The 19215-nt window shown below is 38.4% G+C and overlaps 1 protein-coding gene across 4 annotated transcripts in view; it reads right to left on the bottom strand.

Annotated features, from left to right (window-relative positions):
* The window catches only part of Kng1 (kininogen 1), a 36705-nt gene extending 18697 nt beyond the window's left edge, over positions 1-18008 (bottom strand). For 2 of the 4 annotated variants that reach the window (XM_048804037.1, XM_015499966.2), the window contains exons 1-6: positions 17547-18007; positions 14182-14292; positions 11892-11976; positions 8089-8261; positions 6918-7025; positions 650-734 (exon numbers count right to left, since the gene is read on the bottom strand). In XM_048804037.1, coding sequence (XP_048659994.1) covers positions 650-734; positions 6918-7025; positions 8089-8261; positions 11892-11976; positions 14182-14292; positions 17547-17741 — 757 coding nt within the window. In that variant the 5' untranslated portion in view covers positions 17742-18007. Of the gene's footprint in view, positions 1-649; positions 735-6917; positions 7026-8088; positions 8262-11891; positions 11977-14181; positions 14293-17546 lie in introns of all 4 variants that reach the window. The other 2 variants (XM_048804036.1, XM_048804039.1) reach the window with 2 other exon arrangements.
* Positions 18009-19215: the final 1207 nt, after the last annotated feature.

Below are 19215 nucleotides of genomic sequence, written 5' to 3'. Positions count from 1 at the left end.
CAATCAGTATGCTACACTTTTCCTGATTTTTTGCATATTTGATGGAAACTATTAAAACCAATGTTTAATTTATAGGGGTGACTCTCCAATGGGAAAATTTCAAGTCTTGTGGTTCTGATGAACAGGAAGCTTCTGGAATGCTTTTCATCATGGAATGTATACCACTATTTCCCAAATATAAGGAAAGCCAACTCTTTTTGAAAGAAATACTGAGTTGACCATAAACTCACACTATCTCTCTATTCTCCATTATAAAATGCAAAAAGAATCGCAACTTTAGTTAGAAGGATTTTATCCTGAGTGGTTAAAAACAAGACAGTAATCTTGAATTTACAACACCAGATTTTAGAACAACTTGTACACAAGCAAGACCAGCTGGCATGGTACCTGCAGGCCAGTTTTGCCCAGAAAGCAGAAACTTTCCCTTCTCTCACCACATTCCCTTCTGGCCATTTGCAGGACAGTCTCAGCTGCAGCAGGTGCAGCACCCTGGGCAGGGGAGGGATGAGAAGTTCTCAGAAAGGCCCATAGGCTACCGAGACTTCTGCATGATGTCGTGGGAACAAAAGCATGTTCTATATGAAAAGACTCAGCCAGTTGTCCAGGGCCACTATTTCATTATTGGGTGGCAACACGTGTTATCGCTCACCTGAATGAATGTTGCAATTCTGTGAGAAGGAAGCAATTCTTAGCTGAGGATCCACATATGCACTATCTGTACATTCACCCACATCCTGGTTTTTAAAAAGCAAAATTAAAATCTTTAAACAACTAGTAACATTTTAAAAGATATCTGTTTTCCAAATCAATGCTGGGGGTGGGGGCAAGGAATAAAACATAGTATAACTGCAAAAGAAAAAATAAGAAATAGGTAATAGAATCGATAACATCAACAAACATATCCCCTACATAAATAAAAGAAAAGATGAAATAACATGACAAGAATACTTATCATAGACAATCATAACCTTGTAAGTATAATTACAACATTGATGAATCATTGTTACCTTGAATTTTACTTTATACTATTCTTCTACGTCCTTGTTTTTTTACATTTACCTGATATAGCTTTGTTTATTCCTTATTTTAAAACTTTATTCTTTTTATAAAAATATATGATCCTTGAAGCTGTAATAAATGATTTTATTTTTAACTTACTTGGAATCTTTTTTCCTTTTCCTTTTTTTTTTCTTTTTCCTTTGTGTAGTGCTAGGTCTGAATCGAAGGGCCCTATAAATGCTGGGCGATTGCTCTACCACTGAGCTACAACTTCAGCCCGTCTTTACCTTCTTCAAAGAAAAATTGGTAACACAGATACCTTAACAAATGCTCTGAAGCATTTGCTAAGTTTGACACCAATTCTTTTTTTTTTAAAAAGAACTCTTTAAAGAGTAGAAATATAAGGATGCTTCCTTAACATGATAAAGAATGTCAATATGGAACTCACAGCAAATAGTATACATAATGATAAAATTTTAGAAAATTCTAAATTTTCTTTTCCAGTAAAATCAAGGAAAAAATAACTATGTGGTGAGTGTCATTTCAAAAAATGTTTATGAAGGTAAGTTGAATTCAGTGAGACACTTCTGTCCCTCCCCACCGCCCCCCAAAAAAAGTCATTAAAAAAGAGATGATAAACCTCAGTGATTCGGGCCTGTACTCCCAACTGCTGGGGAAGCTGGGAAAGGACGGTTGCAAGTTCAAAGCCAGCCTCAGCAACTTAGTGAGACTCTATCTCAAAATAAAAAATAAAAATGGGTTAGGGATGTGGCTTAAGAGCCTCTGGGTTCAATCCCCAGTTTTTTTTAAAAAAGAAAGAAAGAAAAAAGGAGATGAAAATTATTATTTGCAAAATATATACTTATATACCCAGAAAAATCAAATGAATCAATAAAAAGCTATTAGAGTTGATCAGAAAGTTCAGAGAAGTTCCTGCATATAAGATAAACCTATAAAAATGATAATTTATACATAAACACTACTTATTAAGAAGAGAAGAAAATAAAAAGAGAAACAATGGGATTTAATTCTTAACTGCAATAACCAAACCAAATCAAGCAAAAACAAAAATAAAACCTAGGAATAATTTTGTTGAGAAATGTTCTGGCTATATATAAAGAAAATCACATAACTTTATAAGTAGACAATAAAACTTGACTAAATCGAAAGATTTAACAAATTCTTGAGTAAAAAGATGAGATAGAGTATATATGCTAATTCTCCTTAAATTAATTTAGGAAAGAAAGCAAAGCAATTCCAATCAATGTGACAATGAGTTTTTCTTTCGAACTTATTGAAAGGTTGGTTTTGGAAATACAAACATTAGAATAATAATCACATGTTTAAACTTAATATGATGTCATGACTATTAAAATATTAAAGTATAGGTATAAAAATAGAGATCAGATCTTTTGTAAGAAACCATTATAGGATAAAAGTTGCCACAAATTTATGTAGGAGAGAAGAATGTTGGGAAGTTTTCTTGTTCTTTTGAAAAATTAAATTTAAATACCTCATAATATATATCAAAATTAATTCCAGATAGCTTTAAAAGCTGTGTTTTAAAAATATTGACCACATACAAACTAGGGAAAAAACGAAGTGTCTGCTGGGCAAGTAATGAAAGATTTTGAAAGGAAAATATTGGTAGATTTGGTTACCTATGAACAACAGTTATTTTGAGTCAGAAATACTATAATGAAAACTGAATGGTATAAACTGAGACAATGTGGCAAAGCACTGATACCTTTAATATATAAATGCTCTTTTCCAATTTAATCAAATTCATCTCAAAGAGAAATGGGCAAAGGATATAGATGATAATTCATAAGGTCAATCCATAAACTTCTAACACGTATGAAGATATTATGGATAAATAAATGCATAGTAACTGTATTGTTGATTGAGGAAATTTAAACTGAAAATATTTTAATCTATGAAATTAGCCATCTTTAAAAAAATAGTACTGAATACTACTGTGCATTATAGACAGAATGTAAATTGACGCATTTTTAGTAAACAGTTAATGTGTGTGTGTGTGTGTGTGTGTGTGTGTTGAGAGAGAGAGAGAGAGAGGGATTGATTTAAATACTCTTATATGATTTATACCATACATAAAACTGGGGCTTTATTCTGAAGATAAAAATACCAAATACAGAAATAGTTTTGCTTTTAAAAGTTTTGGTGAACTGTTAATTATAATGAAATATGGAAATAATCCAAATATTCAAAAGTAGAATGATTAAAAAAATAATTTAAAACGTCTTCATTAGAATATTACACAAGTGTTTAAAAATAATTTTATCAAGAATTTTAATGACATGGAAAAATTCTTGTGTGAAAAAAATACCATGTAAAACAATCACAACTATTAAGAGGAAAAATCACTAAAAATTGTTCATAATTATTTCCCACTGAGAGGAAAATACACTAAGATATCTTTGGGTCTTCGGCATTATAGTTCAATATTATTTTTCCTATGTCTCTATATATTCTCAAAGTTTTTTTTAATAATAAGTATATTTCCAATAAAGGAACACATATAGTAAGTGTCATTTGAGATGGGGAGGAGGATGCTGGGAGGAGCCAGATAGTTCTTGATTCTGTCAATGCATCTAATTCACTGAGAAGCTTTCATATCATCCTAACCCCAGAGACCCACCCTACACCAATTAACTCAGTAAATCTGGGGGAATGCCCCAAAAATAAGTGTTTTTAAAAGGTAACCAGGTGATTCTAATAAGCTGTGTGGCTTGAGAACTACTATAAAACCTCTTTAATCACTGCTTTTAAAACTTTATTATATACAAAAATCATCAGAGAATCTTGTTAACATTGCAAATTCTGATTCAGTATATGCCAGGATTCAAGATACTGGTCCATGAAATATACCTTGAATACCAAGGTTTTCAATCTCTCTTTTTTTTTTTTTTTTTTGGTACCAGGGATTGAATCCAGGGGCACTTAATCACTGAGCCACATCCCTATCCCTTTTTGTATTTTATTTAGAGACAGGGTCTCACTAAGTTGCTTAGGGCCTTGATAAGTTGCTGAGGCTGGCTTTGGACTTGCAATCCTCCTACCTTAGCGTCCCCAGCTGCTGGGATTTAGAGGTATATGCCACTACACCTGGCCAAGGTCTTCAGTCTTAGCAATTGTGGGCAAACTATTTCCTTTATATTTCATTTCCTTTAATTATTATAAAAATTCTGTGAGACAGTTGCTGTTACCATCTCCTACCTTACAAATAAGGAAGTGGAGTCTCAAAGAAGTTATAACAAAAACCTGACTGGCTTTGTAACATCATTCAACACTTGAATTTCTTTGTGTTGCAAAGAGATAACATGCTACATAACATTTAGGTCTATACGACCTCAAATAGCTAACTAGGCATAAAATGCAGAAGGCTTTATCACTTTTTATATTCATCTTTACTTTTAGTTTATATATTTGGATGAATTTGTTAGGGGATAGACATATGTGAATGGTGGGAACACAAGATTAAGAGAATAATTCTATAAAATGAGCCTACTATGCTGACCCCACCTGCTTTCCTTCCAAGAAGCAATTAACCTGCATCCCCGCCTGGCCTCAATGGAAAGGGTATGTCACATTCCTCAGCAAACTACTTGTTCACTGCAGGAAAAATGAACAAGGCCCAAAACAATGTTGATAAAAGGAACCCAAGTTACCCGAAAGGAAACTTTTGTGACCAGATCCTGAAACTCTGGGAGATAAGGATAGTTCCTTCTAACCATAAAATTTGTAAGAATGTATGGTTAAGAATTCAATTAGGGGCCAGGTTGTACCTCGGTGGTAGAATGCTTGCCTAGCATGTGTGAGTCACTGGGTTCAATCCTCAGTACCACATAAAAATAAATAAATAAAATAAAGGTATTGTATCTATTTACAACTAAATATATATGTATGTACATATATATACATATATGTATATGTATGTGTATATATATATATTTTTCTTTTTTTTTTCTTTAAGGAATCCAATTAGAACTGGTCACCATGGGCCAAAGTGAACTAAAGTTGCCATGACAGTGGAGACTAGAAAGTCTGATGTCACCTTGCTATTAGTTGAAAGTCAAGAAGTAGACCTGGGTGGAACTCTACGGAAACTTTTCTGGGATGCCCAATAAAACTGGAGTGCAAGAGAGGCACATTGTCCCCCTCCTCTCTGAGAGGACTCACTCCCTTGAGAGTGTCCACTTTCCTTTTCCCTAACCCTTCAATAAACTCATTCCTGTTACTCTGAGAAACATGCCTGAAATCTTTCTGACTTGATCTCAAGAATTGAGATTTGAAGAGGGTGTCTTTATACTGCCTCAGCTTCACAGAAAGCCCCAGATCTGTAACAGTGTAAATCTGTATGTATAGTTCTGTAACCTGATTTTTTTTTCACTGAACATATTGTGACCATTCTATTATTCTACTAAAAACTCTCCATAAACAGTATTCTACTCTATATTTATACTGCCATTTACTTAACCATTTCCAACTGCTGCATATATAATTCATTCCCAATATTATCCTATTAAAAATAACAACAAAATTAACATCCTGTGGTCTGGACTTTCCATCCTCCCACCCTCCCCACCTCCACCCTGCCCCCATCTAATAGAATTTTAGAAGTAGATTAAAGGTCTTGCAGCAATTCCTTGGTTAAAGGACAGTCTTCTGCTACAATGAAAATATCCCTGGGGAAAGATGCCTTTAGCCATTTTAACATTCATCCAACGATTGCCAACACCATTTTAACATATTGTGGTTGACCATGACAAGATATCATCCTATAAAGGGCCACTAAGGGATAGAGACTCAGAATGTGCTTATTAAAGACCAAGGTAGAAGAGGGAAGGTGAGTAAAACCAGCAGAGACAAGTTTGAAGTCAGGAACTGTCCTGTGTGGAGGTGGAGAACGCATTTGAATTCCGTGCCCTTCAGGTCTCCCCAGGAGATAGGAAAGTGTGAAGACATAACAAAGACAAACCTGGCAATTTCATCATTTGTTTAGGGCCTTTCCTAGTCTTTGGTTACCGTATTTCCCCTCTCAATCGTCGCAGATTTTATGCCCCCAATTTTTTGCTGATCTTATGAGAAGTCGTTTTGTTTGTTGTTTGTTTGTTTTTATTGTTGTTTAACTTTTCGTTCACGGAAAACTCTTTCTACGGTCTGTTTCTGTGCTCCACAGCGACTATAATCACTTTCAGCTTGAAGCAGGAAGAATAATTTTTATATTTATCCACCATCAGAAATGCTTCGGACGTTGACTTATTGCTGACTGACGAACTGTACGGTTTAGCTATCACCGCGAGATGCAAGGCTTGCCAAATCGTGTGGCAGCCTCGCCAGCAGGCTCCCCTTGTGGCTATGGCTCTTCAATAGGTTGACTGACAATACCGTTAATACCGCAGCGCTCTAAAGAAATCCCGCGAATTGGCTTTTGGAAACACACTGATAGCGCGCGGGGGCTGAGAATTCTAGGCTCAGGGCTCGCTGAGCGCAAGACAAACGCTCATTCGCTTACCAACCGCGATAGCAGTGCTGCTCCGTTTTCCTTTCAAGCGGCTGGAGAACAAAAGTATACCTTGCGATCTTTACCGATGAAACGTTATGCACCAATTTTTGGACTGAAAATTAGAGTGCAACGATTATGCGGTGAAATACGGTATACTCTGTAAATACTTAATTGCTAGATGTGCAGATTCTTTGATGGGGTAAGTTTGACCAGTGTCAAAGGTTAGGGTTATTGTTAATTCAGGGATACTGAGTGAATGTGACTATGAATTGCTAAATGACATTTATGTTTTAGGGACAATCTTCTCACATAGCCTTGATAGTTTCTATGCCCCTGAATACTGTAAACAAAATTGAAGAACTTTATAATTAGACTTTTGCTCACTTACACCATCGGAAAGGGACTTGCAGTCTGGAGTTAAGAGTAGAAAATCCTTTTTGAGACAATCAGTTTGAACAATTGAATAGGTAATTTCATAGTTCCATCCAGCCACCACCTGCAATAATTTGAGGATAAGAGTTTAAAGTACAATTTAAATATTATTCACAGTGAGATAAAAAAGTTATGAGAAGTTTAAAGTACTGCATAACATAAGTGCTCAAGGAAACTATTACTATTTCCTGACAAAAGTCATTACTGAGTAAATATAGAGTACCCTGAGACTCAAACAAAACACTTAAACGCACACACACACACACACAATACACACATTTACACACACACTCTCATGCACATCTACAAATGAAAAGCAATAATAGATGAACTTGCTACATTTCCTTTAATAAGACCTAGCAATACTTCCTCTGCCAGTCTGCAGAAAGAAAAGTTTTAGTAAATTTTGTGAAACAATAATGTTCTCTCTTCTAGTTAAGAAAACTTTAGAGGGGGAGTGGCCTTTATAGGTTCTGAGAATACCAGGTAGTGGAATTTTCCTTCTTTATTCTGGGCTGGCCCAACCCTGATAGTTGTATATGGACAGAATTGAGTAAAAAATGTGTCTTGCCTCCAGGCAAGTCATGGGTGTCTTAAATTCAGAGAATGTTACTGACCAAAATGAATCACTCATAACCATCTGAAAAGCAAGGGTCCCAGTGAATTAGCAGAAAAGACTTGGTGAACTGAACCAATAAAAAAAATACAGATTATTAGGTATTTACTGTTTTCTCCATGATGATATGGAAACTGTAATTTAGGGGCAACATTAAAAAAAAACAAAAAACAATCAGCCAGCCTTTTTAAGATATGGATTTTTAAACTCTAAAGCCAGAATGACTTTTCCATTTCTCTTTCTCTGGGAAAAATATGTAGTGATGACTACTTGCTCATTAAAACAGTTTGAAAGGAAGGATGAGTGATTAGCCACCCATTTTCCTTTGCATGTTACACTCCCCACTCTTTGCCTTTGGTGCTCTTTACATGAAAACACAGCCACAATCTTATGTTTTCCTTCCACCAATGATTTATTTTAGGTGATGAAACCCTGAAAGTAAAGATCTAAGAAATCTAAACCCTGAAAGTAAAGATCTACATCATGTGACGTGAAAAATTTCAAAACAAACCTGTCTTTGGGCTCTTTTTACTTCTCCAAGAGCAAAGAGGTGGGAATGCTTCGTGTTGTTGTTAAAATGTTGAATGGCATGTTTCAAAATGGGCTCCAGGTCAGGGCTCTCAGTTGATATGGGATACACACAGCCCCGACAGGTGTACTGGGCTGTCACCACAGGGCCCTCAGCTGAACGGAGAGAAGGCAAAAAGGCAGTGTTAGCTATCAAAACCAGCATCTGGTACATTGTCTTGTCCTAAACCAAGAAGATACTTCACTCATTCATTAATCATTTACTTAAATTTAAGTATTTGATTTTTTTCTGCTCCAGTACTGGGGATTAAACCCAGGGGCACTTTACTACTGAGCTCCATCTCCAACTTTTAAATTTATTTTTGAAATTCTGAGACAGGATCTTACTAAACTGCTGAGGCTGGCTTTGAACTTCCAATTCTCCTGCCTCAACCTCCTGAGTCACTGGAATTACAGGTATGTGCCACTTCACCCAGCCAAGAATATAATTTAGAAAGCTCTAACAACTTTTGCAGTAAACTCTCTCTGCAGAAGGAAAAACAAGAATATAAAACTGCTTTTTAGCTTGGGAGGGGGACTATCATTCACTCCGAAACATTTTATCTATATAATATCATGCAAAATTATTTTTAATGTATTGAATTAAATTAATTAATTAGTTTATTAATTTTTTTGACAGTGCTTAGGGATTGAATTCAAAGTCCTATGTATGATAGGCAAGTGCTCTACCACTGAACTATATCTCCAGCCCTTACATTTATTTAAAGTATTTTTAAATTACAAAAATTACACATGAATATATCCTTTTATTAAAAATTAAAACATTGCAGATATATTGCTTATTTTTTAGTGATAATGAAAGCAGAAGCCTAACTCAGAGTTTAAGGTGTTTCATATCAACTCAATCTGACAAATGTGCTCTTTGCTCTAAGAGAAAAAGAGCCAGTGCAAATACAGATTCATTTAAAATTTTTTATGTTACACATATTGTTAAAAATTTCTTAGATCTTTATGTTTAGGATTTCATGCATCACCTAAAAGAAACCACTGGGGGAAGGAATACATGTGGCTGCCTGGCTATGTTTTTATATGAAGAGTGCTGAAGGCCAAGAGCTTTCTTGTTAGTCAAGGTGACTGGGATGGTGCATGTGTGAAGGGCAAAGGTATCACACCCTTTCCTTTGAGGCTGGTCTGTACCTGCTGTGATAGGCCCAGCGCTAAGCTGGGCTGTAGGGAGACCTCCATGTGTTAGTAAAGGTCACTTTTATGAAGGATGGGAGAGACAGAAGTGTAGACAGACCCTTTCAATATGATTCGGCAAGAGCTTGTAAAGACCCAGAGTGAGGTCAAGGAGGTCTCTAAGAAAAAAGTGAAGATGCCTGAACTAAGGCAGGTGGGGGTGACCCGAGGTGTCACCATCAGGTCTGAGGGCCTAAGAGAAGGGAGGAGAGGCTCCCAAGGAAACAGGATAGTTGTGGCACAGTAGCGTGGAATGTGGCATACACACATTACCAGAGCTTTGGGAACAGTCGGTAGAGACGACTTGGGCTGCTGAGCCAGGTTCTCATTCCCTAGGTCAGGGTACCCAACTGCCTTCATATTCAGCTATATTCAAAGAGACACAGACTCCATGGTGGATCCGATGAAAGTTATGGCCCCCTCCCCCAGGAAAATGCACATATTCAACATTCTCCACATAAGTCCAGGGCATCAGAGACCTCCAGAAGTGCCTGAAGAAGAGTGTGCTGTAAGAATGGGGAATTGCAGAAGGGTTTCTGATAAATGGTGTGAGATATTTGAGAAAGAACCTGTATTAAATTATCAAGTAAAGTTCACAACAGGCAGCCCTAGCCCTGGAAAGGGGGACATAGCTGCAGAATGAGAGGCGCGCTTGGCAGGGTCACCCCCTGAGAGCCTGAGGCTTCCTCACCCAGTGGGTATGGAAGAACCTAACACAGGCAGGAGGCCAGCTGTGGTGGACAGTGCTGCCCCTCAGTGGTTAGCTTCTCAACATGACTGTCCTCACACCTCTTTCTTGGATTTCTCTCCATAAATATGCGTCAGAAAAACATTAACTGGGCAAATATGCAACTTCTCATTGCAGAAGTTATGTTGAATTGGGATAATAGGCAAAGTTAGAAATCTGGAGGGGACTGCTGGGTATGCTGGTGCACGCCTGTAATCCCAGCAACTCAGAGGCTAAGGCAGGAGGATTGCAAGTTTGAGGCTAACCTCAGAAGCTTAGCAAGACCCTAAGACCCTGTCTCACAATAAAAGATCAAAAGGGCTAGAGGTATAGCTCAGTGGTAGAACCACTTGGATTCAACTCCCAATACCCCCAAAAAACAAACAAACAAAAAAAACTGGAGAGGAAATCAGTAGAGAAAATGAGAGAATCACTAATGATTATTTAAAAAAAAAGATATATAGAGAGATGAGACAAACACAGAAGGTAGAAGAGGAGAGAGACAAGACCAGCAGTTTGCCTTGTCTCCAACCCGTTTTTATTCAGAAGACTGAGTGGGAGGGAGAGAAGAGAAGGATAGCTTTTTGAGGGTGAAAAGAATAGAGAAAGAAGTACATTCAGCTTTTCTGGGTGACCAAATAATTTCCTACCATATCCAGTTTTTCTTTTTTCCTTTCCTTTTCTTTCTTTCTTTCTTTTCTTTTTTTTGGGGGTATTGGGAGTTGAATCCAGGGTGTTCTACCACTGAGCTACACCTCCAGCTCTTTTGATCTTTTATTGTAAGACAGGGTCTTAGGGTCTTGCTAAATTGCTGAGGTTAGCCTCAAACTTGCAATCCTCCTGCCTTAGCCTCTGAGTTGCTGGGATTACAGGCGTGCACCAGCACACCCAGCAGTCCCCTCCGGATTTCTAACTTTGCCTATTATCCCAATTCAACATAACTTCTGCAATGAGAAGTTGCATATTTGCCCAGTTAATATTTTCCTGACACATGTTTATGGAGATACTTGGTACTTCTGCCACATTAGCAAAAGGGCTAATAGTGGTTGTACTTGTTGACAGGTTGCTCCATAATTATGTTCTTAAGCAATTTCATTTATTGAGGTTCTATTCTACCAACTCCATTACTTCCTATCTGTGGGATCCTGGACAAGTTATTTAACTGCTCTTTCTGTTTCCACACCTGAAAAATGGTGATGTTAATATCTACCTCAAAGAGTTGCTGTGGGATTAAATAAGTTCATGCACGTGAAATGCCTAGAACCATGCCTGGAACACGAGTGTCCAATAGATATTAATTATTATTTTTGTCCAGATTATCATTAATAATTATCAAGATAGTAGACATGGCGCCTTCAGGCCTCCTGTCTCCTTTCAGCCTCACAGAGCTCCTGTGCAGCAGGCAGCACTTCTATCTCCCAAGTGACAGTGAAACAGGTGACAAAGATCTCTGAAAGTTCCAGGCAGCACTGACCTCAGAGCCTCTGCTTGCCTTATTCTGGGATACTGCCTACAGTTGAGGGCAGGTCTGTCTTCCTGCCCTTTTAGCAGGGGACCCCCTCCCCCACCCCCACACACCTGATCCAAAGTGACAGGTGAGGAATAGAGTTGGGATGGGTTTGGCATGATGATTGGCATATGATGGCCCAACATCAGGGCTCTGCAGCTCCACCCACCCATACAGCTGCGCTCCTAAGCATTGCAAATGTCATTGCAACTGCCACCCTCTGGGAGGGGACAGTCACCTGGCCTGGGTTGTGTTCCAGATACATAGAAATGGCTAATCTCCTCTGGGCAGTGTCACCAGATATATCAACTACCTGGAATAATCTGGCAGATCTGGGTAGCCACGGAGAATTTCGTACTCTCCCTCTTCCCCACGGTTGCTGTGCATTCTCCTGTCGCCTAAAAGGAAAGATAGAGACCATTTACCCCAATCTTTTCTATCGAGAAGTCCACTCAGTACTGTTACTACATATGTCTGTCTTTAAAAATAAAAATTAAAAAAAAAACTTATGAAAGTTTTTTTTTTCCTAACAGAGTTTTAAGACATGAGAATGAGCATTTTTTTTTTCTTTTGTAGCCCAGTGATTGTGTTTTATGGCCCACTGATATTCATGATGTGTCAGAGGAGAGGCAATATGAATGGGGAGGCTTTTAAGAGCCTCAGAGACACTTCTTTTTCACCAAGATATTCACAGTGCCTTAGAACATCCTGCTAAACTCTCTGCTTGCTTTACCTCTCAATTTCAGTGGATTAACACCATTTGCACAAGGTTCAAATTGACCTATGAGAAAGAGCAAGGATCTTGGCATCTGCCACTTGCTCACTGTTCCCTCTGACAAGTCTCTTTGCCCCTCAGAGTCTCAGTTTACCCATCTCATAGGAGCTCTGCCACACTTGTTGTGAAGAGGAAGTGTGCAAACTCACAATAAGGTGACCCTCGGAGGCCCACCACATCACGGGCACTTTGGCGGCTTTCCACTTCTTGTTGAACAGTATTTTTTTAGTTATTTTTCTGTCGTGTCATTTTTCAGTCACACCCATTGGACTTACCCTAAGCAGCAGACACTATTCTATTAGGATAAAGCATATCTTCATCCCCACAGCCCAAGAGGCAAGCAGGGCAGGGCACAGCAGCTCACTAGCCCTGACCACCAGAAGGCTCAGTGAGGGGGCAGAACCAGCACAACCATCCTGGTCCCCTGACTTGGAGTCCTGAGCCATTTTATAACTACAGGTGACTGTCATGTTCAAAATACACAGAGTATGGCAATATCCTGACATCAAAGAGGGGAATTCGTGGAATGTGAAAAGAGAGGCTTGCTTCTCAGGTAGACAGTAATTCCAACTTTCCTTTAGATAAAATAACCTCTATGGTGTGCCAGGCATGTGGTAGGTGTTTGGTTAGTTATGGGTGATTTTAGTATGGTTATTTGCTTTGTTTTCTAATCCCCCCTTTTAAGAATAGCCTTTCTTAACAAGGTCCTTTGCATAATTTATCTCATTTCATCTTCCAACAATGCAATGAGGTCAATATCATCTCTTTATAGGGGAGAACATCAAATCAGAGAGGTCAAGTAGCTTTCCTGCCACCACCCAGGTACTTGAAGGCAAAGTCAAGATTTGTACACAGGCCCAAGTAGATGAAGTACCTGCATTCTTCTCTCATTGGACCTTGAGTTCAGCCCAAATGTTGATCTGCTATCTCTCTGAGGTCTGACTCCCAAGTCCTGGGTAATCACTAGGATCTCCTTCTCATGGGAGGGCTTATCCATGATTTTTCTATCTATGCAAGAACACAGATATTGGGCTGGGGTTGTGGCTCAATGGCAGAGTGCTTGCCTCGAATGTGTGAGGCACTAGGTTTGATTCTTAGCACTACATATAAATAAATAAATAAGATAACTAAAAAAAAAAAAAAACACCTAAAAAAAAGAAGAGCCCAGATATTACAAATTTGAAGGTTTGTGTGCCTCCCTCAAAAACAGGCTCAATAATATTAATAGTCCCAGTGAAACATCCACAACTGATGAATGGATACAGAAGAACACCTGGTACATGTACACAAGAGAATACCTTTTTAATTCAGTCATTAAAAAGGGTAGAATTATCATTTGCAACAATGTGGATGGAACTGGGGATCATTATGCTAGTGAAATAAGCCAGGCACAGAAAGGCAGGGACCATGTGACCTCACTCATATGTGGAATATAAAAAAATATATATCTCATAGAAGTTGAGGGTAAAACAGTGTTTACTGGAGGCTGAGGAGAGCAGTGCCGGGTGTGGAGGGGGGATGGGGGTGGGGGTGGGGAAATTTTGGTCAGTGGGTACTGAATTGCGGTCAGTGAGAGCAAGAAGTTCTGATGTGCCGTTGCACAGGAGGGTGACTGTAGGTAATAGTTATGGACTGTGGATTTCAAAAGGCTAGAAGAAAGGATTTTGAATATTGTCACCATAAAGAAAAGCATGTCTGTTTGAGGAGGTAGATATGTTTAACTTGATCTAAACATTACGCAATGGATACAGCATCAGAACATCACATGGTCGCCCACGAATACATACAATTTTTATGTTTTCATGTTGAGAATCACCTACGTACTCACAGCTTCCTCCACTCCCTTGTAGTCACAATCCTGCCAGGTTTTGCCACTTTGAACAGGACAGTCACCCTCCTTGATTTGATACTTGAGGGAATAAAATGTTTCAGAGCCAACCTGAAAAGAGCAACCACAGATTACGGAGTTCATCCAGCTGGCCCACCAGGAATGATCTGAGTGGGTTCTGCGATAGTTATTAATATTGGTCTTGATCTGATTTGATTCAATGAGAGCCACACATTCATTAAAAATATAAATACTTACATCTTTATAAATATTTCCACAGAGGAAAATTTATATTATATTTACAAAAACATTAGCTTATTTTTTTTGGTGAAAACTAATTTACATGTACATATGTCTTTTAAAAAGCTGGGAAAGATATGTAGCAATCCATTAAAATATTTGTCTCTCAGTTGGATTATAATTATCTTTCACTTTCTTCTTTAAGCAAACATTTCTAAGTTTTCTGACTTTTTTCCTAATAAACATATATTTGATAATTCTAAAGAATGAGAGATATTTAAATTAAAATTATTAATAATTATTTCTGTGTGGTAGGATTAATAATGCATGATTTTAGAGAGTTTATTTACTTTATTTTCTAATTTTTCTCCCTCTCCCCCAGCACATTTTTAAAGCAGCTTTATTGAGATAAAATCACATGCCATACAATTCATCCACCTAAACTGTACAATTCAATGTTTTTTAGTGTATTTACAATGATTGCCTTAATCCATCTTAGACCATTTGATCTCCCCTGCAAAAGAAACCCTGCACCCTTTCTTAGTTATTAACAGTTACTTCCTATTCTTCCTCTCTCCATCTCCCTGGAAGTTAATAATCTACTTTCTGTCTATCTGTATTTGCTTATCGAAGACATTTCGTATCAGTGGAATCATAAACATGTGGTTCTTCTTTCACTTTGCATAATATCTTCAAAGCCTTGAAAGAATGCTAAGAATCCTTAACCTGTATATATAAAGACCTCAAAAAACTTAACGCCAAAAAAACAACCCAATCAATAAATGGGCTAAGGAGCTGAACAGACACTTCTCAGAAGAGGATATACAATCAATCAACAAATATATGAAAAAATGTTCAACATCTCTAGTAATTAGAGAAATACAAATTAAAACTACTCTAAGATTTCATCTCACACCACTCAGAATGGCAGTTATCAAGAATACAAACAACAATAATTATTGATGAGGATGTTGGAGAAAAGGCACACTCAAACATTGTTGGTGGGACTGCAAATTGGTGCAGCCAATCTGGAAAGCAGTATGGAGATTCCTTAGAAAACTTGGAATGAAACCACTATTTGACCTAGCTTTCCCACTCCTCGGTGTATATCCTAAAGACTTAAAAAACAACATACTATGGTAAAGCAGCCACTTCAATGTTTATAGCTGCACAATTCACAATAGCTAAACTGTGGAACCAACCTAGATGCCCTCCAATAGATGAATGGATAAAGAAACTGTAGTATATATACACAATGGAAGATTACTCAGCATTGAAAGAGAATAAAATTATAAAATTTGCAGGTAAATGGATGGAGTTGGAAAAATATCATGCTATGCAAAGTAAGCCAATCCCCCCAAACCAAAGGCTGAATGTTCGCTCTTATAAGTGGATGCTGACCCATAATGAGGGTGAGTGTAGGGAGAATGGAAGAACTATGATTGGGCCAAGGGGAGGGAGGGATGGGGAGGGGGCAGGCAGGAAAGACGGTGGAATGAGACGAACATCATTACCTTGGATACATGTGGTGCGACTCTACATCATGTACAACCAGAGAAATGAAAAGTTGTGCTCCATTTGCGTACAATGAATGGAAAAGCTTTCTGCTGTCATGTATAACTGATTAGAAGTAATAAAAAATAAAGTTAAAAAAATAAAGATTTTTCTATCACTGGGAAAAAAAAAAAAGAATCCTTAGCCTGAAAGGATGAGTGACATCGTGGACTATATCAGTGCTTCATTCCTTTTTTGGGGAAACATAATTTTTCTAAGATGTCATACAATGAATTTTAATGTGCAGAGGTGAATTAGATGAGTAAAGATAAAATAGGATTATATGGACATTTTAGCATAAAGTCCAAATTTGCCACAAAATTAGTTGATGAAGACACTACCAATGTATTGTTGCTTGCAAGCAGCAGGAAACAGAATTCCTTACACAAACATATTAGGTTGTGAAACAAAATGATTCGATTTTGCTTTCCAAAAAAATGATAAAATGAAAAACCATGTCGCCTAGGGTTTTCTCCTTTATCCTTCTGATGTCACAGGGTGGTAGTTTACTTCTACTGAAGTAAAACATTTGCCTAACTAATCCAGAGAAATAGTCTTTTATAGTGAAATTTAAACAAACTCTCGAAAGATTTGTATACCTTTGAATTTATTCATACTGACAGCATTTTCTCCTACCTGAGTTCATCAGGGCAGAGATAAACGTATATTAAAAGTCAACCCAAACATTACTGTTAACCTTGGTGCACTCAGCCACAAAGACATCACAGCAGATATTTTGCCTAATGCAGTAGAACCATGCTAATCTCACTCCTGACTCCTCTTAGATACACCGCACAGAGAACCCCCTCTCATTTAAGGTTTAGAGGTCTTTAGATTGTATTCTCAGGCCAGACACCTAGTGAATCAATCCTCTTTCTGCAGGCTCACTGAGTTCTTGGATTCTCCTGTAGCCCCTTTTACCTTTCTCCATTTTTCTTTCTAGTATACTGCTCCCCTGCTCCCTCCCCACTGGTATTGAGGATTCAATCCAGAGGCACTTCACTATGGAACTACAACCCCAGCCTTTTTTATCTTTTATTTTGAGACAGCATCTCACTAAGTTGTTGAGACTGGTCTCAAACTTGTGATCCTCCTGCCTCAGCTTCCTTAGTCTCTGGTATTACAGGCATGTACCACTAGGATACTACTTTTTCTATCCAAAAAGCCAACTTTGTTTGCCAAAGGACTAGCCATACCTTGCCTTCTACCCCTGGCTCTGCCTTCCTGAGGTTGTGAGGGGTAGAGAGCAGGGTATGGCTAGTTATGCCCAAGGACTAGCCATACCCTGCTCTCTACCCCTACTTGCTGTTTTTTTTTTTTTCTCTCCCCATATACTAGGAGAGAGAGAGAAAAAATAAAAACAACACGAAGTAGCTCTGGTCTTTTCCAACTGATTATCAGTCTTTAGTAGCTGTTATTGGTGGTGGTGGTGGTGGTGGTGGTGGTGTATAGTGTGTGTGTGTGTGTGTGTGTGTGTGTGTGTGTGTGTGACAGAGAGAGAGAGAGAGAACTGGGCTCTGAGTGATTGCACAAATCCCAAGTGACTTCAAGGTAAAATATAACTTACTTACCGTCTTATTGACCTCAGTCACACGGTACAACACAAACTGGTTGCCGCTTTGTATCCTATTGTTATAATTCTTCAGAGCAGCATCCACAGCCTTAAATACATCCTCATCATCACAATCAATTTCCTCAGTGACAAATTCCTGGGATAAACTTGCTAGCAGCCTGGAGCAGAGGAAAAGGATGGTTATTAATTTCATGATTCAACAGTCTCCCTGTAGAATCTGAGAGATGGTTTCCCTTAGAATTGGGAGCCAACTTGGATGCTGATTTTAACAGTCTCCAGTCTCTTGTTTCCTCTGTTCTCTTCTCTCTCTACCTCAACACTTGGGACCTCAACACCTGGGGCCCTACTGCCATACACTATTTGCTCTCTTCCAAAAGGACAAATAGCTCTGCCGGTTATCCAAGCAGATTTCAGCCTGTAACATTACAACACTTGGGTCACTGACCTGACTGTTTGCCTTTGAAAAGCACATAGGAGCACATAGCACATTTTCCAGTGATTGCACAAGTTTGCATAACAAATTAGAGCAGGGTCTAATAAAGGAGGAGAGAAAAGTAGCTCTGTTATTTCCTTGTGACTTTCCCAAAGCCATTTGTGAAGGTCACTGGGTGTGTAAACAAAGCAACAAAATGAGGGCAACCTGCAGACACTTTTCACATAAAATTTCTTTGCAGGATGTTTATCAGCCTAGAAGCAGGCAGCCTAGAAGCAGCCTAGAAGCTGTATGCTTGGGAACCTAAGCACAGGGGTATCAAGTGAGTTCTGGGAATTTTACCCAGGAGATTAGCATGACTGGATATAAACTCTTGGCATCTTATCTGGCCTTTGGCCAAGCCAGCCTCTCTCTGCTCAATTGTATTAGTTCTATAAAGGAAAAGCTTCTTTGGGTAAGAGACAAAGGAAATTTAGAAAGAAAGAAAGAAAGAAAGAAAGAAAGAAAGAAAGAAAGAAAGAAGGAAGGAAGGAAGGAAGGAAGGAAGGAAGGAAGGAAGGAAGGAAACTATTCGAAGAAAGAAGGTCTCAGGGTAGGTTAAAGATATGACTTAATACTCAGTAGATGTTTGCCTTCAAGTAAAAAAAACAAAAGCAGAAAGAAAGAAGAAGAAGATAAAGATTGAGTCTTTGTTAGTACCTACTGGATCTCTAAGTTGGCAATGTAGTCTCCCTGAGAGTCCTGGGAAAAATGGGGTCAATATGGGCTGAATGGTGGCTTTACAATGCTGATGGAGGAACATGTGCTTGGCAATGTCTAACCTGGATTCCTGTCTTGCTCTGATACTTAACTGCTATGTGACCCTGAGCAAGTCAAGGTCACATAATATTCCCACCTTGGTTTTCTCACCTATAAAATGTAGAAAACCACAACATCTGTGTGTGTGTATGTGTGCACACGTGCACAAGTGGTACCAGGGATGGAATTCATGGGTGCTCTACCACTAAGCTACATCTCTAAACCTTTTAACTTTTTTATTTTGGGTCTGGCTAAGTTGCAGAGGCTGGCATCAAACCTGCAATTCTGCACCATTGCTCCTGACAGAGAATCATAATATCTTATTGGGGTTGTTTTGAGAAGTGAGTGAGGTCAGGGCCTGAGAATTAATTATGTCTTATTAGTTATATCTGTTACTAGAAGGGAATGGTTAAGAATCTCTGACTCACCAGTTTCA

This window comes from Marmota marmota, unplaced genomic scaffold (genome assembly GCF_001458135.2).
Source record: "Marmota marmota marmota unplaced genomic scaffold, marMar, whole genome shotgun sequence".
Classification (NCBI taxonomy): Eukaryota; Metazoa; Chordata; class Mammalia; order Rodentia; family Sciuridae; genus Marmota; species Marmota marmota.
The sequence above is the reverse complement of the archived record's forward strand: the minus strand, read 5'-3'. Positions and strand labels throughout refer to the sequence as shown.